The sequence below is a fragment of the Mustela erminea genome, chromosome X (genome assembly GCF_009829155.1).
Source record: "Mustela erminea isolate mMusErm1 chromosome X, mMusErm1.Pri, whole genome shotgun sequence".
NCBI lineage: Eukaryota > Metazoa > Chordata > Mammalia > Carnivora > Mustelidae > Mustela > Mustela erminea.
In genome coordinates, this window is record NC_045635.1 from 67,216,016 (window position 1) to 67,232,415 (window position 16,400).

The 16,400-nt window shown below is 34.6% G+C and overlaps 1 protein-coding gene across 7 annotated transcripts in view; it reads right to left on the reverse strand.

Moving 5' to 3' along the window:
* The window catches only part of BRWD3 (bromodomain and WD repeat domain containing 3), a 214,615-nt gene that overhangs the window by 45,817 nt on the left and 152,398 nt on the right, over positions 1 to 16,400 (reverse strand). For 6 of the 7 annotated variants that reach the window (XM_032329766.1, XM_032329764.1, XM_032329765.1 and 3 more), the window contains 6 exons: positions 7,027 to 7,134; positions 5,009 to 5,133; positions 3,512 to 3,594; positions 1,880 to 1,991; positions 829 to 890; positions 585 to 740 (listed from right to left, as the gene is read on the reverse strand). In XM_032329766.1, the coding sequence (XP_032185657.1) occupies positions 585 to 740; positions 829 to 890; positions 1,880 to 1,991; positions 3,512 to 3,594; positions 5,009 to 5,133; positions 7,027 to 7,134 (646 nt within the window). The remainder of the gene's footprint in view (positions 1 to 584; positions 741 to 828; positions 891 to 1,879; positions 1,992 to 3,511; positions 3,595 to 5,008; positions 5,134 to 7,026; positions 7,135 to 16,400) is intronic. The other variant, XM_032329767.1, reaches the window with a different exon arrangement.

The window sequence follows — 16,400 nt, forward strand, 5'->3', positions numbered from 1 at the left end:
AAGAAGAGAGGGCAATATACTACATTACTAAAATGATAATGAATCATTTATGCAAATATTAGATGACTATTGTTAAAATGTCATTCTCTTTATTTGGACATAATATCTATGAATCGTGCATGACACACTGGTTCAAATCAGGTGAAATCAGGCTAATTAAAGGAGAACTGGGTTTAATTTCAAACTGGTATGTTTTCTAGATAAATCCCAAATAGCTCAAGTGATATAGTTTAGATAATATAGCTTAGGTATGTGAGTAAAATATATTACTCATCTACTATCTACCAAAAAACTCATCCAAAGTCAGGCTCAGGAAATACTTGGAGAGCCAAAGTGATTCAAGAAAGTAAAAGATAATTACATGCCTATTTTTACTACTGTAAGTCCCAAGAGAATAGAATACATTTATCAGTCATTACATTGGCCAAACATTATCAAAATATTAATGTTAAGCTAGAAACACTTGATTAAAAGTGCCTCTTAAGTTAAAAGTGTACAGTGAAAAAATGTATTTCTTCTTGTAGAACTTAAAATTTTGCTGGTTTTCCTTGTTTCTTCCTAATATCCTTTCACAGCCACCATACCCAGGGAAAGAAGGTGGTTGATGCCCTGAATAACCCGTTCACATTCCTCATCTCTGGAATGAGCCCCCCACTCTCCTTCCTGGGGTTTGTATAGCAAAGCAGTCAGTTCCTCCTGGGACACAGGAACACCAGCACCAACTTCATCTGGAAAGGCAGCTATGTATAAGATGAAAAATCAGGAATCATTAGTTTCCAATATTGGTATTTTTAGAAGAATTTTAATTCATTTTTAAAGCATATTTACTTCCTTCTGGAATTGGCTCCATATCCCAGGGGCTCATCTTTTCTCTCTCATTATTGTCCCAGCTATTGAAAAATAATAAGATACTAGTGAAATTCACACGACACTTTCATATACTAGCATAATTTGTATGACTTCTTGAGGTAAAATTCTGAAAAGGGCAATACAATTTTCCTTAAAGTATAATTTCACTTACATAAAGATAGTAATAAACCTTAAATAGAGAAAACAAAAAAAAAATAGAGAATAGTCTACCAATAGGAAATACAAAGAGCAGTAAGCTTACACTTAGTTTTACCTGGCTTTTTAAAAAAATTCCAATCGAGCATATATTCAATATTAAGCCAGGATACAGAATGAAAAGATCTTTTTGGAAAATGTCTTTCAGGTTAAAAAAGTCAATTTGATAGATCAATTCTGTCTGTAGGATAATCTACTTTATCCTAACAGACTAAGTATTACAGTATCTCCAAAGTTTTATGATTCCCTTTTCATCAGCAATATGGAGATTAAAAGTCAATCTTCACAGAATAAACCTTTATCACTCTTGAGAAGAAAGCTTCATTATTAGGAATCTTACAGTGATGGGATTTAATGAAGAACTAAAGTAAATGTTGTAGACAAATAGTACACCCAAATATGATACCTCTGCCTAGAATTCATACCATTAAATAAAAGACTGGGTACTAATATTTATTGCTATATTCCAGCTATAACAATTACTTTAAACATTGAATTAATTTTAGTATTCTTCCTGAAATAATATTTGCAATTCTTGTTTAAAATAGAAATATTTAAAAGAAAATACAGGCATAAGGGCATCTTATGTTATCTTATGACTTAATAAATCTTCAGTTCCTGCTTTGTTTTAGCATGTATATTGGACCAAGAGGTTTATCATCAAATTCCTTCCTTACAGGTACTATGATTACTTCTTTACAGGTCAGATAAAGATAAATCAAATTAACAAGGTGTTATTCCTAATAGGGTTTATAGAAAGTCCATATAGTACTACAGTATTATATCAGGCATAAAATACCATAACTGTACTTACTGAACACTGTAACACTGGAAAGAACTATCAGGATACTCTGGTTGAAAAGGCTGCTGACTCTCCACAGTCCCAAACCACCAGGCGTCATCTATTATACTGCGGAATCTATCACCTACAATGTTTTTAGAAATTCTTAAAAGGATGTTTTTGAGAAAAATCGCTTTGTTCACATTCTGAATTGCTACTTTGTGTTAGACACAGAAGCAGCATTACTAGAGTTTTCAATCTGAGTTTTCCAGATAAGTAAATTTTATACTTTACCTTCATTAAGGATTTTGATTTCTAAGTACTAGTAATCTTTCTGAAATAAATCAAACATGTCCATGTCTTCTTATATAAAAGCTACAAAGTATAATCCTTTATTAATTATTTAGGATCATCATTAAGAGTACTTTTTCTTGTACTATATATGTTACTACAGTTGTTTCTTTTCCTTATTGCTTTCAGCTTTTTGCCTTTTTTTAAAAAAATATTTTATTTATTTATTTGACAGACAGAGATCACAAGTAGGCCGAGAGGCAGGCAGAGAGAGAGGAAGGGAAGCAGGCTCCCTGCTGGGCAGAGAGCCCAATTCAGGGCTCGATCCCAGAACCCTGGGATCATGACCTGAGCCAAAGGCAGAGGCTTTAATCCACTGAGCCAACAAGGTGCCCCTCAGCTTTTTGCCTTTAAAAATCTGTTCATACTGGGCGCCTGGGTGGCTCAGTGGGTTAAGCCGCTGCCTTCGGCTCAGGTCATGATCTCAGGGTCCTGGGATCGAGTCCCGCATCGGGCTCTCTGCTCAGCAGGGAGCCTGCTTCCCTCTCTCTCTCTCTGCCTGCCTCTCTGCCTACTTGTGATCTCTGTCTGTCAAATAAACAAATAAAATCTTAAAAAAAAAATCTGTTCATACTAATTTTCTGCCTCTAAAGGTTAGATAAGGACTATAAAACCAAATCACTGTGAACAAAAATTTTCTCCCACGTAAAAAAGGAGAATTTCAAAGTACTAATAGCAAACAATTACATAGTATAAATTTTAAGTACTTAGGTACCATTTTAAGTGTTTTTAATATGTCAACTCATTTATTGCTCATATCAACCTTATAGGTGTGTTTTGATGATTCCCACTATAAAGATAAAGGAAGTGGGACAAAGAGAGATTAAAAACTTGCCCAAGATCAAATAGCTAGTGAGGAAGTAAGGAAGGTGGAAGAGGAGTGAAGGGGGGGGAGAGGAAAAGAAAAGGGGTAGAAAGAGGTAGAGGTACAGAGAGAAACAGAGAAAGAGAAAGAGTGACAGACAGACAGAGGGAGAAAAAGAGAAAGAAAGAAAATCACAATCAGTAATGGTCTGCTTAAGAGCCCAAGTGTTAAGTATTTTATACTAGGGCAACTGACATTTGATGCTTTTCTTTGTAATTCATATTTGTATTCTAACAGATTAGATATTTGCAGAGAGTTTAGAGGCTATATGCCACATAGGATGTACATAAAATCACCTCAACATAACTGAGAAGGAAAATTTAATTTGATCTAATTTGGCTAAGAGCTTTACCAATTACATATTAAACTAGTTTATGTCTATTAAATTGGAGTTAAAAAGTTACATTATTTCAAACTTAATGGTTATTAAGTAAGAATTTTATATTTACCTATCTGCCAGTTCCTTTCTTTGGCTTCATTATAAAACTGATGTAGTACAAGGAAGTCAATGACATCTGGCATGTCATGATACCTATACAAGAAATAAAGCACATATGAATCAATATACAAATAGAGCACCATATGTCACTAAATATCCAGAGATATATGTTTAATGTGGAGCCATTTAAAAACTTTTGAAAGCCTCAAGGTTTCTGCAAATGGCTTTAATTAAACTCCATCTGCTTTTATTTGTTTGGGAGTTCCCTACCTACTACGATATCACTTCAAAAACATAAAGACACCAATGAAGATACTTAAAGCTTAATATAAGGTATTATATATTAAGACCTCTTTAAGAAAGGTATGAATTGATGTTCTTTCAACTCCTTAGATTTCAAAGTTCAAGAAATGAGCCACTGATTAGCTATTCCTATTATTATTAACAGAAATAAAAGCAACTACCATGTCTCAACCACACTCATATATTATATATATGATATAATATATGATTATGATATGATATATAATATTATATATATATGTGTGTATATATATATATATAAAATCTCCAATTGACCCTTGAACAATATGGGTTTGAACTGTGCAGGTCTATATGCAGATTTTTTTCAATAAATATAGTACTGTAAATATATTTTCTCTCCCTTACAATTTTCTTCTTTTTCTCTTTTTTATTAGATTTTTTTTTTCATTTGTCAGAGATAGAGCACAAGCAGGGAAAGCGGCAGGTAGAGCAGGCAGAGCAGGCAGAAGCAGGTTCCCTGTCAAGCAGGGAGCCCAGTGTGGGACTGGATCCCACTGGGATCATGACCGGAGCCAAAAGCAGATGCTTAATTGACTGAACCACCCAGGCATCCCATCCCTTATGATTTTCTTTAAAATGTTTCATTTTCTCTAGCTTACTTTATTGTAAGAATACTAAATATAATACATATTAGTCAAAAGTTTTTGTTATCAGTAAGGCTTCTGCTCAACAGCAGGTATTAGTTAAGTTTTGGGGAATCAAAAGCTATATATATATGCAGATTTTCAACTGTGTGGGAGTCAGTGCCCATAACCCCTTACATTGTTCAAGGGTTAACTGTATACACATACACACACACATACTACATTACATATCTATTAGCAACACACATGCATGCATACACTATGCAAGTTTTTATATCTACACACACACACACACACACACCACACACACACTATTATGTGGAGAAACAAACCAGAAATTAAACATTAAACCCTGGTTTTTATTTATTTATTTTTTAAATTTAAATTCAATTAGCCAACATACAGTACATCATTAGTTTTTGATGTAGTGTTCAATGATTCATTAGTTGCGTATACACCCAGTGCACATCAGGTCTTTAAAAATCTAAAGCCTATAGTGCTATGGTATTTTCTCTCCCACTAAGCCCTGTACTCCACAGAATACATGATAGGGATTAAAACACACAGACACACAGACACAAACAGAGATTGCTACTCACTTAATGGAAAAAGATTCTCCAGTCATTTTGCCTGAAATAGGGTCCAGAAATGCAAGCTTCAAGCAACATAGTGTAGGTGGTCCAACCTCATATTTGATTCCTACAATCTTAACAAATTCTTGTTCCTATTCATGAGAATACCAATGAATTATTACTTTCAATACAAATAATTGCCTGATATTTGCATATTATTTCACTACTTTTCAAACAATTAAAAATTATCTGAATATCCACCAAATATTAAGCATTCCACTAAGTGCTAAAGACAATAAGACATGGTTCTTGACCTTTAATACTTAACAGCAGGCTGTAGCATAATGCAGGGCTCTAAACCAAGGATAAGCAACAGAATCCCCTTAAGAACATTTTTAAAATTCATATTCCCAAACCCTACTCCTATAGAATTGAATTCAGTAGGTCTGGGGTAGAAGCTTAGTCATGCATATTTTGAAAGAACTCCCCAGGGGAGTTAAAAACCAAGTAACAAGTGAGGAAGTAGGGAAGGGAGGGAGGAGTGAGGAGGGGGGTAAGAGATAATAGTGGAAAGAGGCAGAGGTACAGAGAAACAGAGAGAGATGGAGAAAGACAAGAATGACAAAGAGGGAGAAAAATGAAAGAAAGGAAACCACAATCAATAATGGTCTGCTTAAGAGCCCAATTGTTAAGTATTTTATATTAGGGCAACTGAATTTGATGACTGTTAAGATTCTTAGTTAAGAATTACTCCTTCAGCAGAAATATGGTATGTAAGAAGGCAGGTAGAAATGTATGTATACATTTGGGGAAAGGACATATTTTTTTAATGCCCACAATATTATTTTACAAACCATCCTTGTAACTGATTATTAGTAACACTTAACAGATGACAAAACTGAGCCTCATTGGTATAGTGACTTGCTTAAAGTTATGTACTTGGGTATGTGTATATATATATCAGATCTGGATTGAAATTCAGGTTATATTCCAAAACCCACACTCTTGCACCCACACAAATGCTGCCTCCTATAATTTCCTAGAGCCACAATGTTAGAATTTAAAAAATGAAAAATCGTGTTTTATTCATTCTTGATTTAAAAACAACAACAACAACTCAACTTTCACCTGATTGAGAACAGATGGTGGTATCACTATCTACCAGGAGATGACTGTGTAAAGATCACTTGATAAGATACTTCGGTACCTTACAACCTTAATGTAATATTTTACAAGTATCTATATCTTTATTTAAATAAATATACCCGCTTTCATGTATCCTTCCTGCTAAACATCATCACACAACAATCCTTCATTTACCTGGAAACCACTCTAAAATTGCTCTTTAGTCTCTTTTTCTTCAACTTGGAAAAATAAAAGAAGAAAACACCCATAAACCTAACTAGAAATGATGGTGTATGTATACTTATGTCTGTTTCTTTGTATGTATCTATGTATACATGGATAAATGAATGAATGGATATGTATTTATAGTCAGAAAAAACTCCTCTAAAAATAAATATATCTATCTTACTTAATACAATGTAGCTATAAGGTAATATATCAAAATAGGTAATTCATAAAACACCATAAAATTCTGAGTTTCTTGGGATTTATAATTACTAATATCTTAATGTCACTGTAACCTCAAGGATGTCTGTAGTCCACACATGCAGTCAGCTTCCAGAGCTTCCAGAATGTACAAAGCTGCTGAGGAAAATATCCATACCAGGGAACTGCTGTTTTGCAGTATAATATATAATATATTATATGTAATAATATAATATAATATATAATATATAATATACACTAGATAATTTGAAGCATGAAGGAAATTAGGTCAAATAATCAAGACAACAGGTAGCATACAAATTTCGGGAAACATAAAATATGACCCATAACACTCAATTGTATCAGAGTATGGTACATCATGTTTTCTTAGACACACAATCAACACTGAAATATGTAGGACACAAAAACATATAAGCAAATAACTTAATTCTGAAGTTATTTCAACTGCACACTTATGAATATGTCAAATTTACCCTGAGATCCATTTTATTCCATGGCTGTTTTTGTAAATTAAGGCTGTATATTTTTGACTTCCTTACAGCCCGCACATAAGCTTCATGTCCTTGCCTGAAATAGATAAGCTAAAACAAAAAACATATGGTATTAAACAGAAGCATCTTATTTAACAACTCTATATATCCCAATATATACTCTTACAAATGTCTTCTTCTGTTTAAAACAAACATATTTATAATTTTAAAAAATCTATAATAAAGGTATTTGTCATCATTAAATAATATTCATTCAGTACTTATAACTGTGTTGCCCTGCACTAAGTACTGCATATAAATAGACACTGTATATACAATCTTTTTCCCCCTAGCTGCTTCAAAAATTTCTGAAGAAACAGGGATCAATGACAAATTGTACAGAACACTGGTCATATTTTAAAGTACTATATTTCAAACTGTAATTAACATTCTAAACATCAACATTTTAATAGTGAGCCTATACATTCTTTGTGTGTATGTGTGTGTGTGTGTACACATATATATACACACACAGGCTACTAAATAGAGTAATTTCCAAATAGACTAGAATTTTTATTTCTAAGAATTAACATCAGAACTGGCATAGTATGGAAAGAAAATGAATTCAAGTGCTTAGTTAACACATTTCACCTCCTCAGGACAGCATTAATATTCTTTTTTTTTAAAGATTTTATTTATTTATTTGACAGAGAGAGATCACAAATAGGCAGAGAGGCAGGCAGAGAGAGAGAGAGGAGGAAACAGGCTCCCTGCTGAGCAGAGAGCCCGATGCGGGACTCGATCCCAGGACCCTGAGATCATGACCTGAGCCGAAGGCAGCGGCTTAACCCACTGAGCCACCCAGGCGCCCAGCATTAATATTCTGATTCGTTAAAAAAGGTTTCTTGTTCTCAATAATTTTAAAGTGGTAGTAGAGTTAATAAAATTTTTAAAAAATGTAACATTGAAAAATACTGAGATTTAAAAAATACACTGACATACTCTACCAATCAACAGTGTCTTTTTTTAATTTTTATTTTTTAAAGATTTATTTATTTATTCATTTGACCCAGAGAGAGAGAGAAACAGCGAGAGAAGGAACACAAGCAGTGGGAGTGAGAGAATGAGAAGCAGGCTTCCCACTGAGCAGGGAGCCTGATGTGGGACTTGATCCCAGGACCCTGGGATCGTGACCTGAGCTGAAGGCAGACACTTAATCAACTGAGCCACCCAGGTACCCCCAATCAACAGTGTCTAAGTCAGAATTCTTAATACTTAAAAATACAAGTAGAACACTAAAAAGATTTAAATACTATTATATAAACATAATTATAAGGGTAAAATATCAAATAATAAACAAGTTATTTATATATCATCAACTATATATTTATTCCTGTACTCAACAAATATTGATTGAATGTGTCTATAAGGCATTAGGTGCTGTGGTTAACATATCAAAATACAATCCTTTCCCTCAAGGATATGGGCAGACATGTGAGTATAAAATAAGGCAGAATACACCAAGTATTATAAGAGATAAATAAATTAGGTGTGAAAGCTCAGGAGGAAAGAGTGATAGGCAAATGGCAAGCAGGAGAAGTTGGCATTTAAGTTAGACTTTGGCCAATGAGAATTTTCAAAGGCAATGATCTGTGGGTATGGCCAGTCCAGGCAAAATACTGAAGGTTTAACATTTACAGTAAAAAGTAATGCTGTCATTAAGAACCGATTCTATAAAAAGTATGAGTTTTATGAGTTCTTTAAAAACATTATTTATGTATTTCACTAAATCACTTATATACCTCCTCCAATATCTAAACAACTGTCATTACCTAATACACACTAATCTTGAAGCATATAAGCATATGCTAAGTTTAGTGATACAAACAAGATAAATATCCTATAGAGAGGAGTCTCATAATATTAAAGAATATACATATCCTTGTGTTGCTTTATAAAGTGATCTTTTTGTACAGACTTATTTATTTATTTATTTATTACAGAGAGAGAGATTGAGAGAGTGAGCAGAGGGAATGGGCAGAGGGAGAGAGAATCTCAAAGAAGACTCCCCATTGAGTGCAGAGCCCAACATGGGGTTCAATCTCATAAATGAGATCATGATCTGGGTCAAAATCAAGAGTCAGATACTTAACTGACTGAGCCATACAAGTTCCCCACATCTTATAAAGTCTCCTAAAATTAATTAAAAATTACTCCCCATAGAGAAAGATGGCAGCCAAGTAGGATGACCCTAGGCTTGCATGGTCACCAAAACACAACTAGATAACTATCAAATCATCCTAAATATCCCAGAAATATATCTCAAGAATGACAGAACAAACTCCACAACTAAAGGCAGAGAAGAGGCCTCACTGAAGAAGGTAGGAAGGTAGGAAGTATGGAGACACGTAAATGTAAAAAAAAAAATGATTTCGCGTTTTTACATTTAAATTCAATGTCTTCCTTCCCATATGTTCATCTGCTTTGTTTCTTAAATTCCACATATGAGTGAAACCATATAGTATTTGTATTTATCTGACTGACTTAGTTCACTTAGCATAATATACTCTAGCTCCATCCATATTGCTGCAAATGGCCAGATATCATTCTTTTTGATGGCTGAGTAATAGTACATTGTACACACATGCCACTTCTTCTCTACCCATTTATCAAAGGCCATCTGGTCACTTTTCATAATTAGGCTATTATTGATAATGCTGCTATAAACATTGGGATACAAGTGCTCCTTTGAATCAGTAATTCTGTATCTTTTAGATAAATACCTAGTAGAAATCTTCAGTCTTAGGATTGTTTTATTTTCAACTTTTTGAGAAACCTCCATACCGTTTTTCAGAGTGGCTATACCAATTTCCATTCCCACCAACAGTGCAAGAGGGTTCCCCTTTCTCCATATCCTCTCCAACACCTGTTGTTTTTAAGTTGTTAATTTTAGCCATTCTAACAGATGTGAGGTGGTATCTCATTGTGGTTTTGATTGGCACCTCCCTGATCATGAGTGATGTTGAATATTTTAACACATGTCAGACTTCTGAAGATCTTGTTTGGAAAAATGTCTATTCATGTGTTCTGCCCATTTCTTAACTGGATTATTTGGCTTTTTGGGTGTTGCTTTTTGTTAGTTCCTTATATATTATGGATAATAACCCTTTATCAGTTACATCATTTACAAATATCTTCTTCCATTCTGTGGGTTGCCTTTTAGTTTTGTTGATTGCTTCCTTTGCTGTAAAGAAGCTTTTTAACTTGAAGAGGTCCCAATAGTTCATTTTTGCTTTTCTTTCCCTTGCCTCCTGAAACATGTCTAGAAAGAAGTTGCTATGGCTGATGACAAAGACACTTCTCCCTTGCTCTCCTCTAGGAATGTGATGGATTCCTGTCTCACATTTAAGTCTTTAACCCATTTTGATTTTAGTTTAATATCTGGTGTACGAGAGTGGTCCAGTTTCATTCTTTTGCATGTTGCTCTCCAGTTCTCCCAACACCATGAGTTGAAAGTGACTGTCTTTTTTCCACAGGATATTCTTTCTGCTTTGTCAAAGATTAGTTGACTATCTAGTTGTGGGTTCATTTCTGGGTTCTCTACTAGGTACTACTGATCTATATGTCTGTTTTTGTGCCAGTCACATACTGTCGTCATTGCTACAGCTTTGCAATACAGCTTGAAGTCTGGAATTGTAAGGCCTCCAACTTTTTCTTTTTTAAGATGTGTTTGGTTATTCGGAGTCTTTTGTGGTTCCATACTAGTTTTAGGATTGTTTTTCCTTGCTCAGTGAAAAATGCTGGTAGTATTTTGATAGGGATTGCATTAAATGTATAGATTGCTTTGGGTAGTATACACATTTTAATAATACTAGTTTTTCTAACCCATGAGCATGGGATATTTTTCAATTCCTTTGTGTCCTCTTCAATTTCTTTCATAAGTATTCTAGCTTTCATAGTGCAGATCTCTTACTTCTGTGGTTAGGTTTATTCATAAGTATCTTCTAGTTTTTGGTTTTTGGTAAATGGGATGGATTCCTTGATTTCTTTCTGCTGCTTCATTACAGTGTTTAGAAATACAAAATGTTTCTATACATTGATTGTGTATCCTTCTACTTTATTGAATTCATGTACAAGTTTGAGGAATTTTTAGTGGGCTCGTTTGGGCTTCCTACAGAGTATTATGACATTTGTGAATAGTGAAAGTTAGTTCTTCCTCACTGAGTTGGATGCTTATTATTATTATTATTATTATTATTATTATTATTTTGTCTACTTCCTGTGGCTAGGACTTCCAGATATGTCAAATAATGGTGATGAGACTGGACATCCATCCCTGTTTTCTTCCTGACTGAAAAGGAAAAACTGTTTTTCTCCATTGATGGTATTAGCAGTGGGTCTTTCACATAAGGCTTTTATAATGTTGAGGTATGTTCCCTCTATCCTGACATTGTTGAGGGTTTTTTTCAAGAAAGGATGCTATACTTTGTCATATGCTTTTTCTGTATCTATTGAGAGGTCATATGGTTCTTACTCTTTATTAATATTGTGCTACCATGTTGATTCATTTACAAATATTTCATTACCCTTGCAGCCCAGGAATAAATCTCACTTGATTGTGGTGAATATTCTTTTAATGTATTGTTGGAGTCAATCTGCTAGCATCTTCTTGAGAATTTTTGCATCCATGTTCATCAGGGATACAGGCTTATACTTAACCACTTCTCCATTTTAGTCTATTTTTTTTTTTAAGAGAAAGCAGGAGGAATAGAGGAGGTAGAGGAACAAGCAGACTGAGTGTGGAGTCCAGAGTAGGGATCAAACTCACAACCCTGAGATCATGACTTCTACTGAAACTAAGAGTTAGTGCTTAACTGATTTAGTCACCCAGGTGCCCCCGTAGTGGGGTCTTTGTCTGATTTTAGAATCAAGGCAAGCCTGGCCTCGTAAAATGAGTCTGGAAGTTTTCCTTCCATTTCTATTTTTGCAAAAGTTTGAGGAAAATGGATATTAACTCTTCTTTAAATGACTGGTAGAATTTCCCTGTGAGCCCATCTGGCCCTGGACTTTTGTTTGTTAGATTTGTGATTACTGATTCAATTTTTTGGGTGGTTTTTGGTCTCTTCAAGTTTTCTATTTGTTCCTTATTTCAGTTTTGATAGTTTATGTGTTCTAGGAATTTATCCATTTCTTCTATATTTCCCAATTTGAGCCATACAATTTTTCACAATACTACCTTATTTTTTTTTTAAATATTTTTTGTGGTGTTGTGATCTCTCCTCTTTCACTCATGATTTTACTTATTTGGGTCCTTTCTCTTTTCTTTTTGATAACTCTGGCTAGGGGTTTACCAATTTTATTAATTCTTTTAAAGAATCAGCTCCTAGTTTCACTGATCTGTTTTACTGGCTTTTCTTTGTTCCTATATTATTTATTTTCTGCTCTAATTGTTATTTTTTTCCTGTCCTCTTCTGACTTTCTTCTACTTTAGAAGTAGACTTCTGATTTCTTCTACTTTAGGCTTTGTTTGCTGTTCTTTTTCTAGATGCTCAAGGTATAAGGTTAGGTTGTATGTTTGATATTTCCTTGCTTCTTGAGGTAGGCCTGTTTTGTATACACTCCCTTCTTATGACTGCTTTTTCTGCATCCCAAAAGTTTTGGACTATTGTGTTTTCATCTTCATTTGTTTCCATGTATTTCTTTATTTCTTCTTTAATTTCATAGTTAACCCATTCGTTTTTTAGTAAGATATTCCTTAACCTCCATGTATATGTGGTCTTTCCAATTTTTTTCTTGTAGTTGACTTCATGTTTCATAGTGTGGTCATAAAATATGCATCGTATGATCTTTTTTATTTGTTGAGGCCTGATTTGTAACCCAGTATGTGTATATTCTGGAGAACACCCCATGTGTACACAAAACAATGTGTATTCTGCTGCTTTAGGATGAAATGTTCTGAATAAATCTGTTAAGTTTACCTCATCCAGCCTGCCATTCAAAGACATTGTTTCCTTGTTGATTTTCTGTTTAGCTCATTTGTCCATTGCTGTAAGTGGGATGTTAAAGTCCCATAATAAACTTGTACTATTATCACTGAGTTTTTTATGTTTGTTATTAATTCATTTATATATTTGGATGCTCTCAAGTTGGCAGCATAAATATTTATATGCATTAGGTCTTGTCTTTTTGTCGGATAGACCCCTTTATTATGATATAGTACCCTTCTTCATCTCTTGTTAAATAGTCTTTGGTTTAAAATCTAGTTTGTCTGATATAAATATGCTTACTCCAGCTTTTCTCTTCTTTTCTTTTTTCTTTTTGATGGCTATTAGCATGATAGATGGCTCTCCATCCCTTCACTTTCAGTCTGTATGTGTCTTTAAGTCTAAAGTGAGCCTATGGTAGGTAGCACATGGATGGGTCTTGTTTTTTGATTCATTCTGATATCCTGTGTCTTTTAATTGGAGCATTTAGTCCATTTACATTCAGAGTAATTATTGATAGACATAAATTTAGTGTCATTGTGTCACCTGTATTACCTCATTGTTTCTGGAGATTTTCTCTGTTCCTGTCTAATCTTTGTTGCCTCTGGACTTACTTTCCCACTCAAAGAGTTCCTTTTAATATTTCTCGCAGGACTAGTATAGTGTCCATGAACTCCTTTAGTTTTTGTTTGTCTAGGAAACTCTTTATTTCTCCTTCTATTCTGAATGAAGGCCTTGTTGGATCAAGTATTCTTGGCTGCGTATTTTTCCCATTCAGCACATTGAAAATACCATGTCATTCTCTTCTGGCCTGCCATGTTTCTGCTAGTAAGTCTGGTGCTAGCCTGATTGTCTTCCTTTATAAGTTAGGGATTTCTTTTCCCTTGCTGATCTGAAGATGTTCTCCTTATCTCTATATTTTATAAATTTTACTATGAAGTCTTCATTTTGGCCTGCTTTTGTTGATTTTAATGGGAGTCTTCTGTGCCTCCTAGATTTGGATGTTTGTTTCCTTTCACATTTTAGGGAAGTGTTAAGTTGTAATTTCCTCAAAAACACCTTCTGCCCATTTTCCCCCTCTTCTTCTTCTTCTGTGACTCCTATGACATGAATGTTACTATGCTTTATGGAGTCACTGAGTTCCCAAAGTCTGCACTGATGATCCAATATTTTCCTTTCACTGTTATTTTCTGCTTGACTTTTTTCCACAATTTTATCTTCTATACCACTTATTCATTCCTCTTCTTCCATCCTTTTCATTACATCCAATCTGTTTCATATCTCAGTTATAACATTTTTTATTTCAGCCTGACTAATTTTTGAGTCTGCAGTAAAGGACTCTCCAGTGTCTTCTATGGTTTTCTCAAGCCCAACTACTACCCTTATGATTGTTGTCTCAAATTCTAGTTCAGGCATATTATATCTGTTTTGATTAGATCCTTGACTATGATCTTGTTACTTCTTTGGGTATGAATTCCTCCAATGTGGCATGTTGTCTAGGTCTCTGCCTTCTGTCTCTTAGGAAAGCCTGTTATGCTTCCTGTTCCTGAGAGTAATGGCTATATGAAGAAAATGTCATATATTGACCAGGACCTGGTGCTTCAGGAAATATTTCTGAGTCTCTTGTATGCATTCTGCTGCTGTGTTTTGATTGCTTTTTCCCTTATGTTAGTCCTCTGCATCATTTCTTCTTGCCTGCAGTAGGGAGTGTTTGGACCTTGTCCAGTGCACAGAGTTTTAGCTAGGTTTTCTCTGGTCAGCATGTTAAAAGAAGCTAGATCCAATTTCCACTAGATCTTAAGTTTGGCCAGACTCTATGGTCAGTAGACTTGGTGAGGGCAGGGTGGTTTGTGTTGGCTTTCTGGGGGAGGTGCCTGTTGCTCTGGTTCTCAGGCAAGCCTGCCTTAGAAAAAAAGGACCTGCAGAGCTCAGGGGAACAGTGTTTAGTGCACGCAGCTCCAGGGTCCACTTTGGGCACTATGCTGTTCACTAAAGTCTGTCTGTGCTTCCACAATGTGGCCTCTTTTCTCCCTCTAGTTGTTCAATTTGTTATCTCAGTCCTCAGACTGATTTTGTGGGCTTTTGGAATGACCCAATATTTATCTAGCTGTGCTCAAGAGGCAAGGCAAACATAGGGTACCCCTACTACTCTACTATCTTAACTCTTTATAAACCTGATCATTTCAATAGATGCAGAAAAAGCATTTAACAAAGTACAGCCTCCATTCATGATAAAAACCTCCAACAAAGTAGGTTTAGAGGAAACATACCTCTCAACATAATGAAAGCCATATACCCCAAAACCCCTACAGTTAATATTGTCTTTATAAGGGAAAAACTGAGTTTTTTCCTGGTCAGGAACAAGACAGGGATGGCAATTCTCACCACTCTTATTTAACATAGTACTGGAAGTTATAGCCTCAGCAATCAGACAACAAAAGGAAATAAACAGCATCCAAATCGGCAAGGAAGAACTAAAACTTCCACTATTTGCAGTTGATGTGATACTCTATATAGAAAACCCTAAGGATTGTACTAAAAGAGTTCTAGGATTGTTCCAAAATTCAGTAAAGTTGCAGGATACAAAATGAATGTACAGAAATCTGTTACATTTGTATATACCAATAACAAATAAGTAGAAAGAGAAATTAAGGACTCAATTCCATTTACAGCTGCAGCAAAGCTAGTAAGATACCTTGGAACAAATTTAACCGAAGAGGTTTAAGATCTGTATTCTAAAAACTGTAAAATGCTGATGAAGGAAATTACAGATAAGACAAAGAAATGGAAAGACACTCTATGCTCAGGGATTGAAAGAACAAATATTGTTAAAATGTCTACAGTACCCAAGATAGCCTACACATTTCACGCAATCCATATCAAAATACTATCAGCATTCTTCACAGAACTGGAACAAAGAATCGTAAAATTTCTATGGAGCCACAGAAGACATCCAAATAGCCAAAGCTACCTTGCAAAATATAAGCAAAGCTGGATGAATCACAATTTCAGACTTCAATTTTTATTATAAAGCTGGAGTAATCAAAATAATATGGAATTGGCACAAAATCAGATATGTAGAACAATAGAAAACCCAAGAATACATCTACAACTACATGATCAATTAATCTTTGACAAAGGAGGAAAGAATATCCAATGGGAAAAAGACAGTCTCTTCAACAAATGGTGTTGGGCAAACTGAACAGCAACATACAAAATAATGAAAATGGACAACTTTCGTATACCCAAAACCAAAAATAAATTCCAAATGGAATAAAGACCTAAATGTAAGACCTCAAATCATAAAAATCCTAGAAGAAAATGTAGGCACTAACTTCGTTGACACTGGTACAGCAACCTCTTTCTACATATGTTTCCTGAATCAAAGGAAAC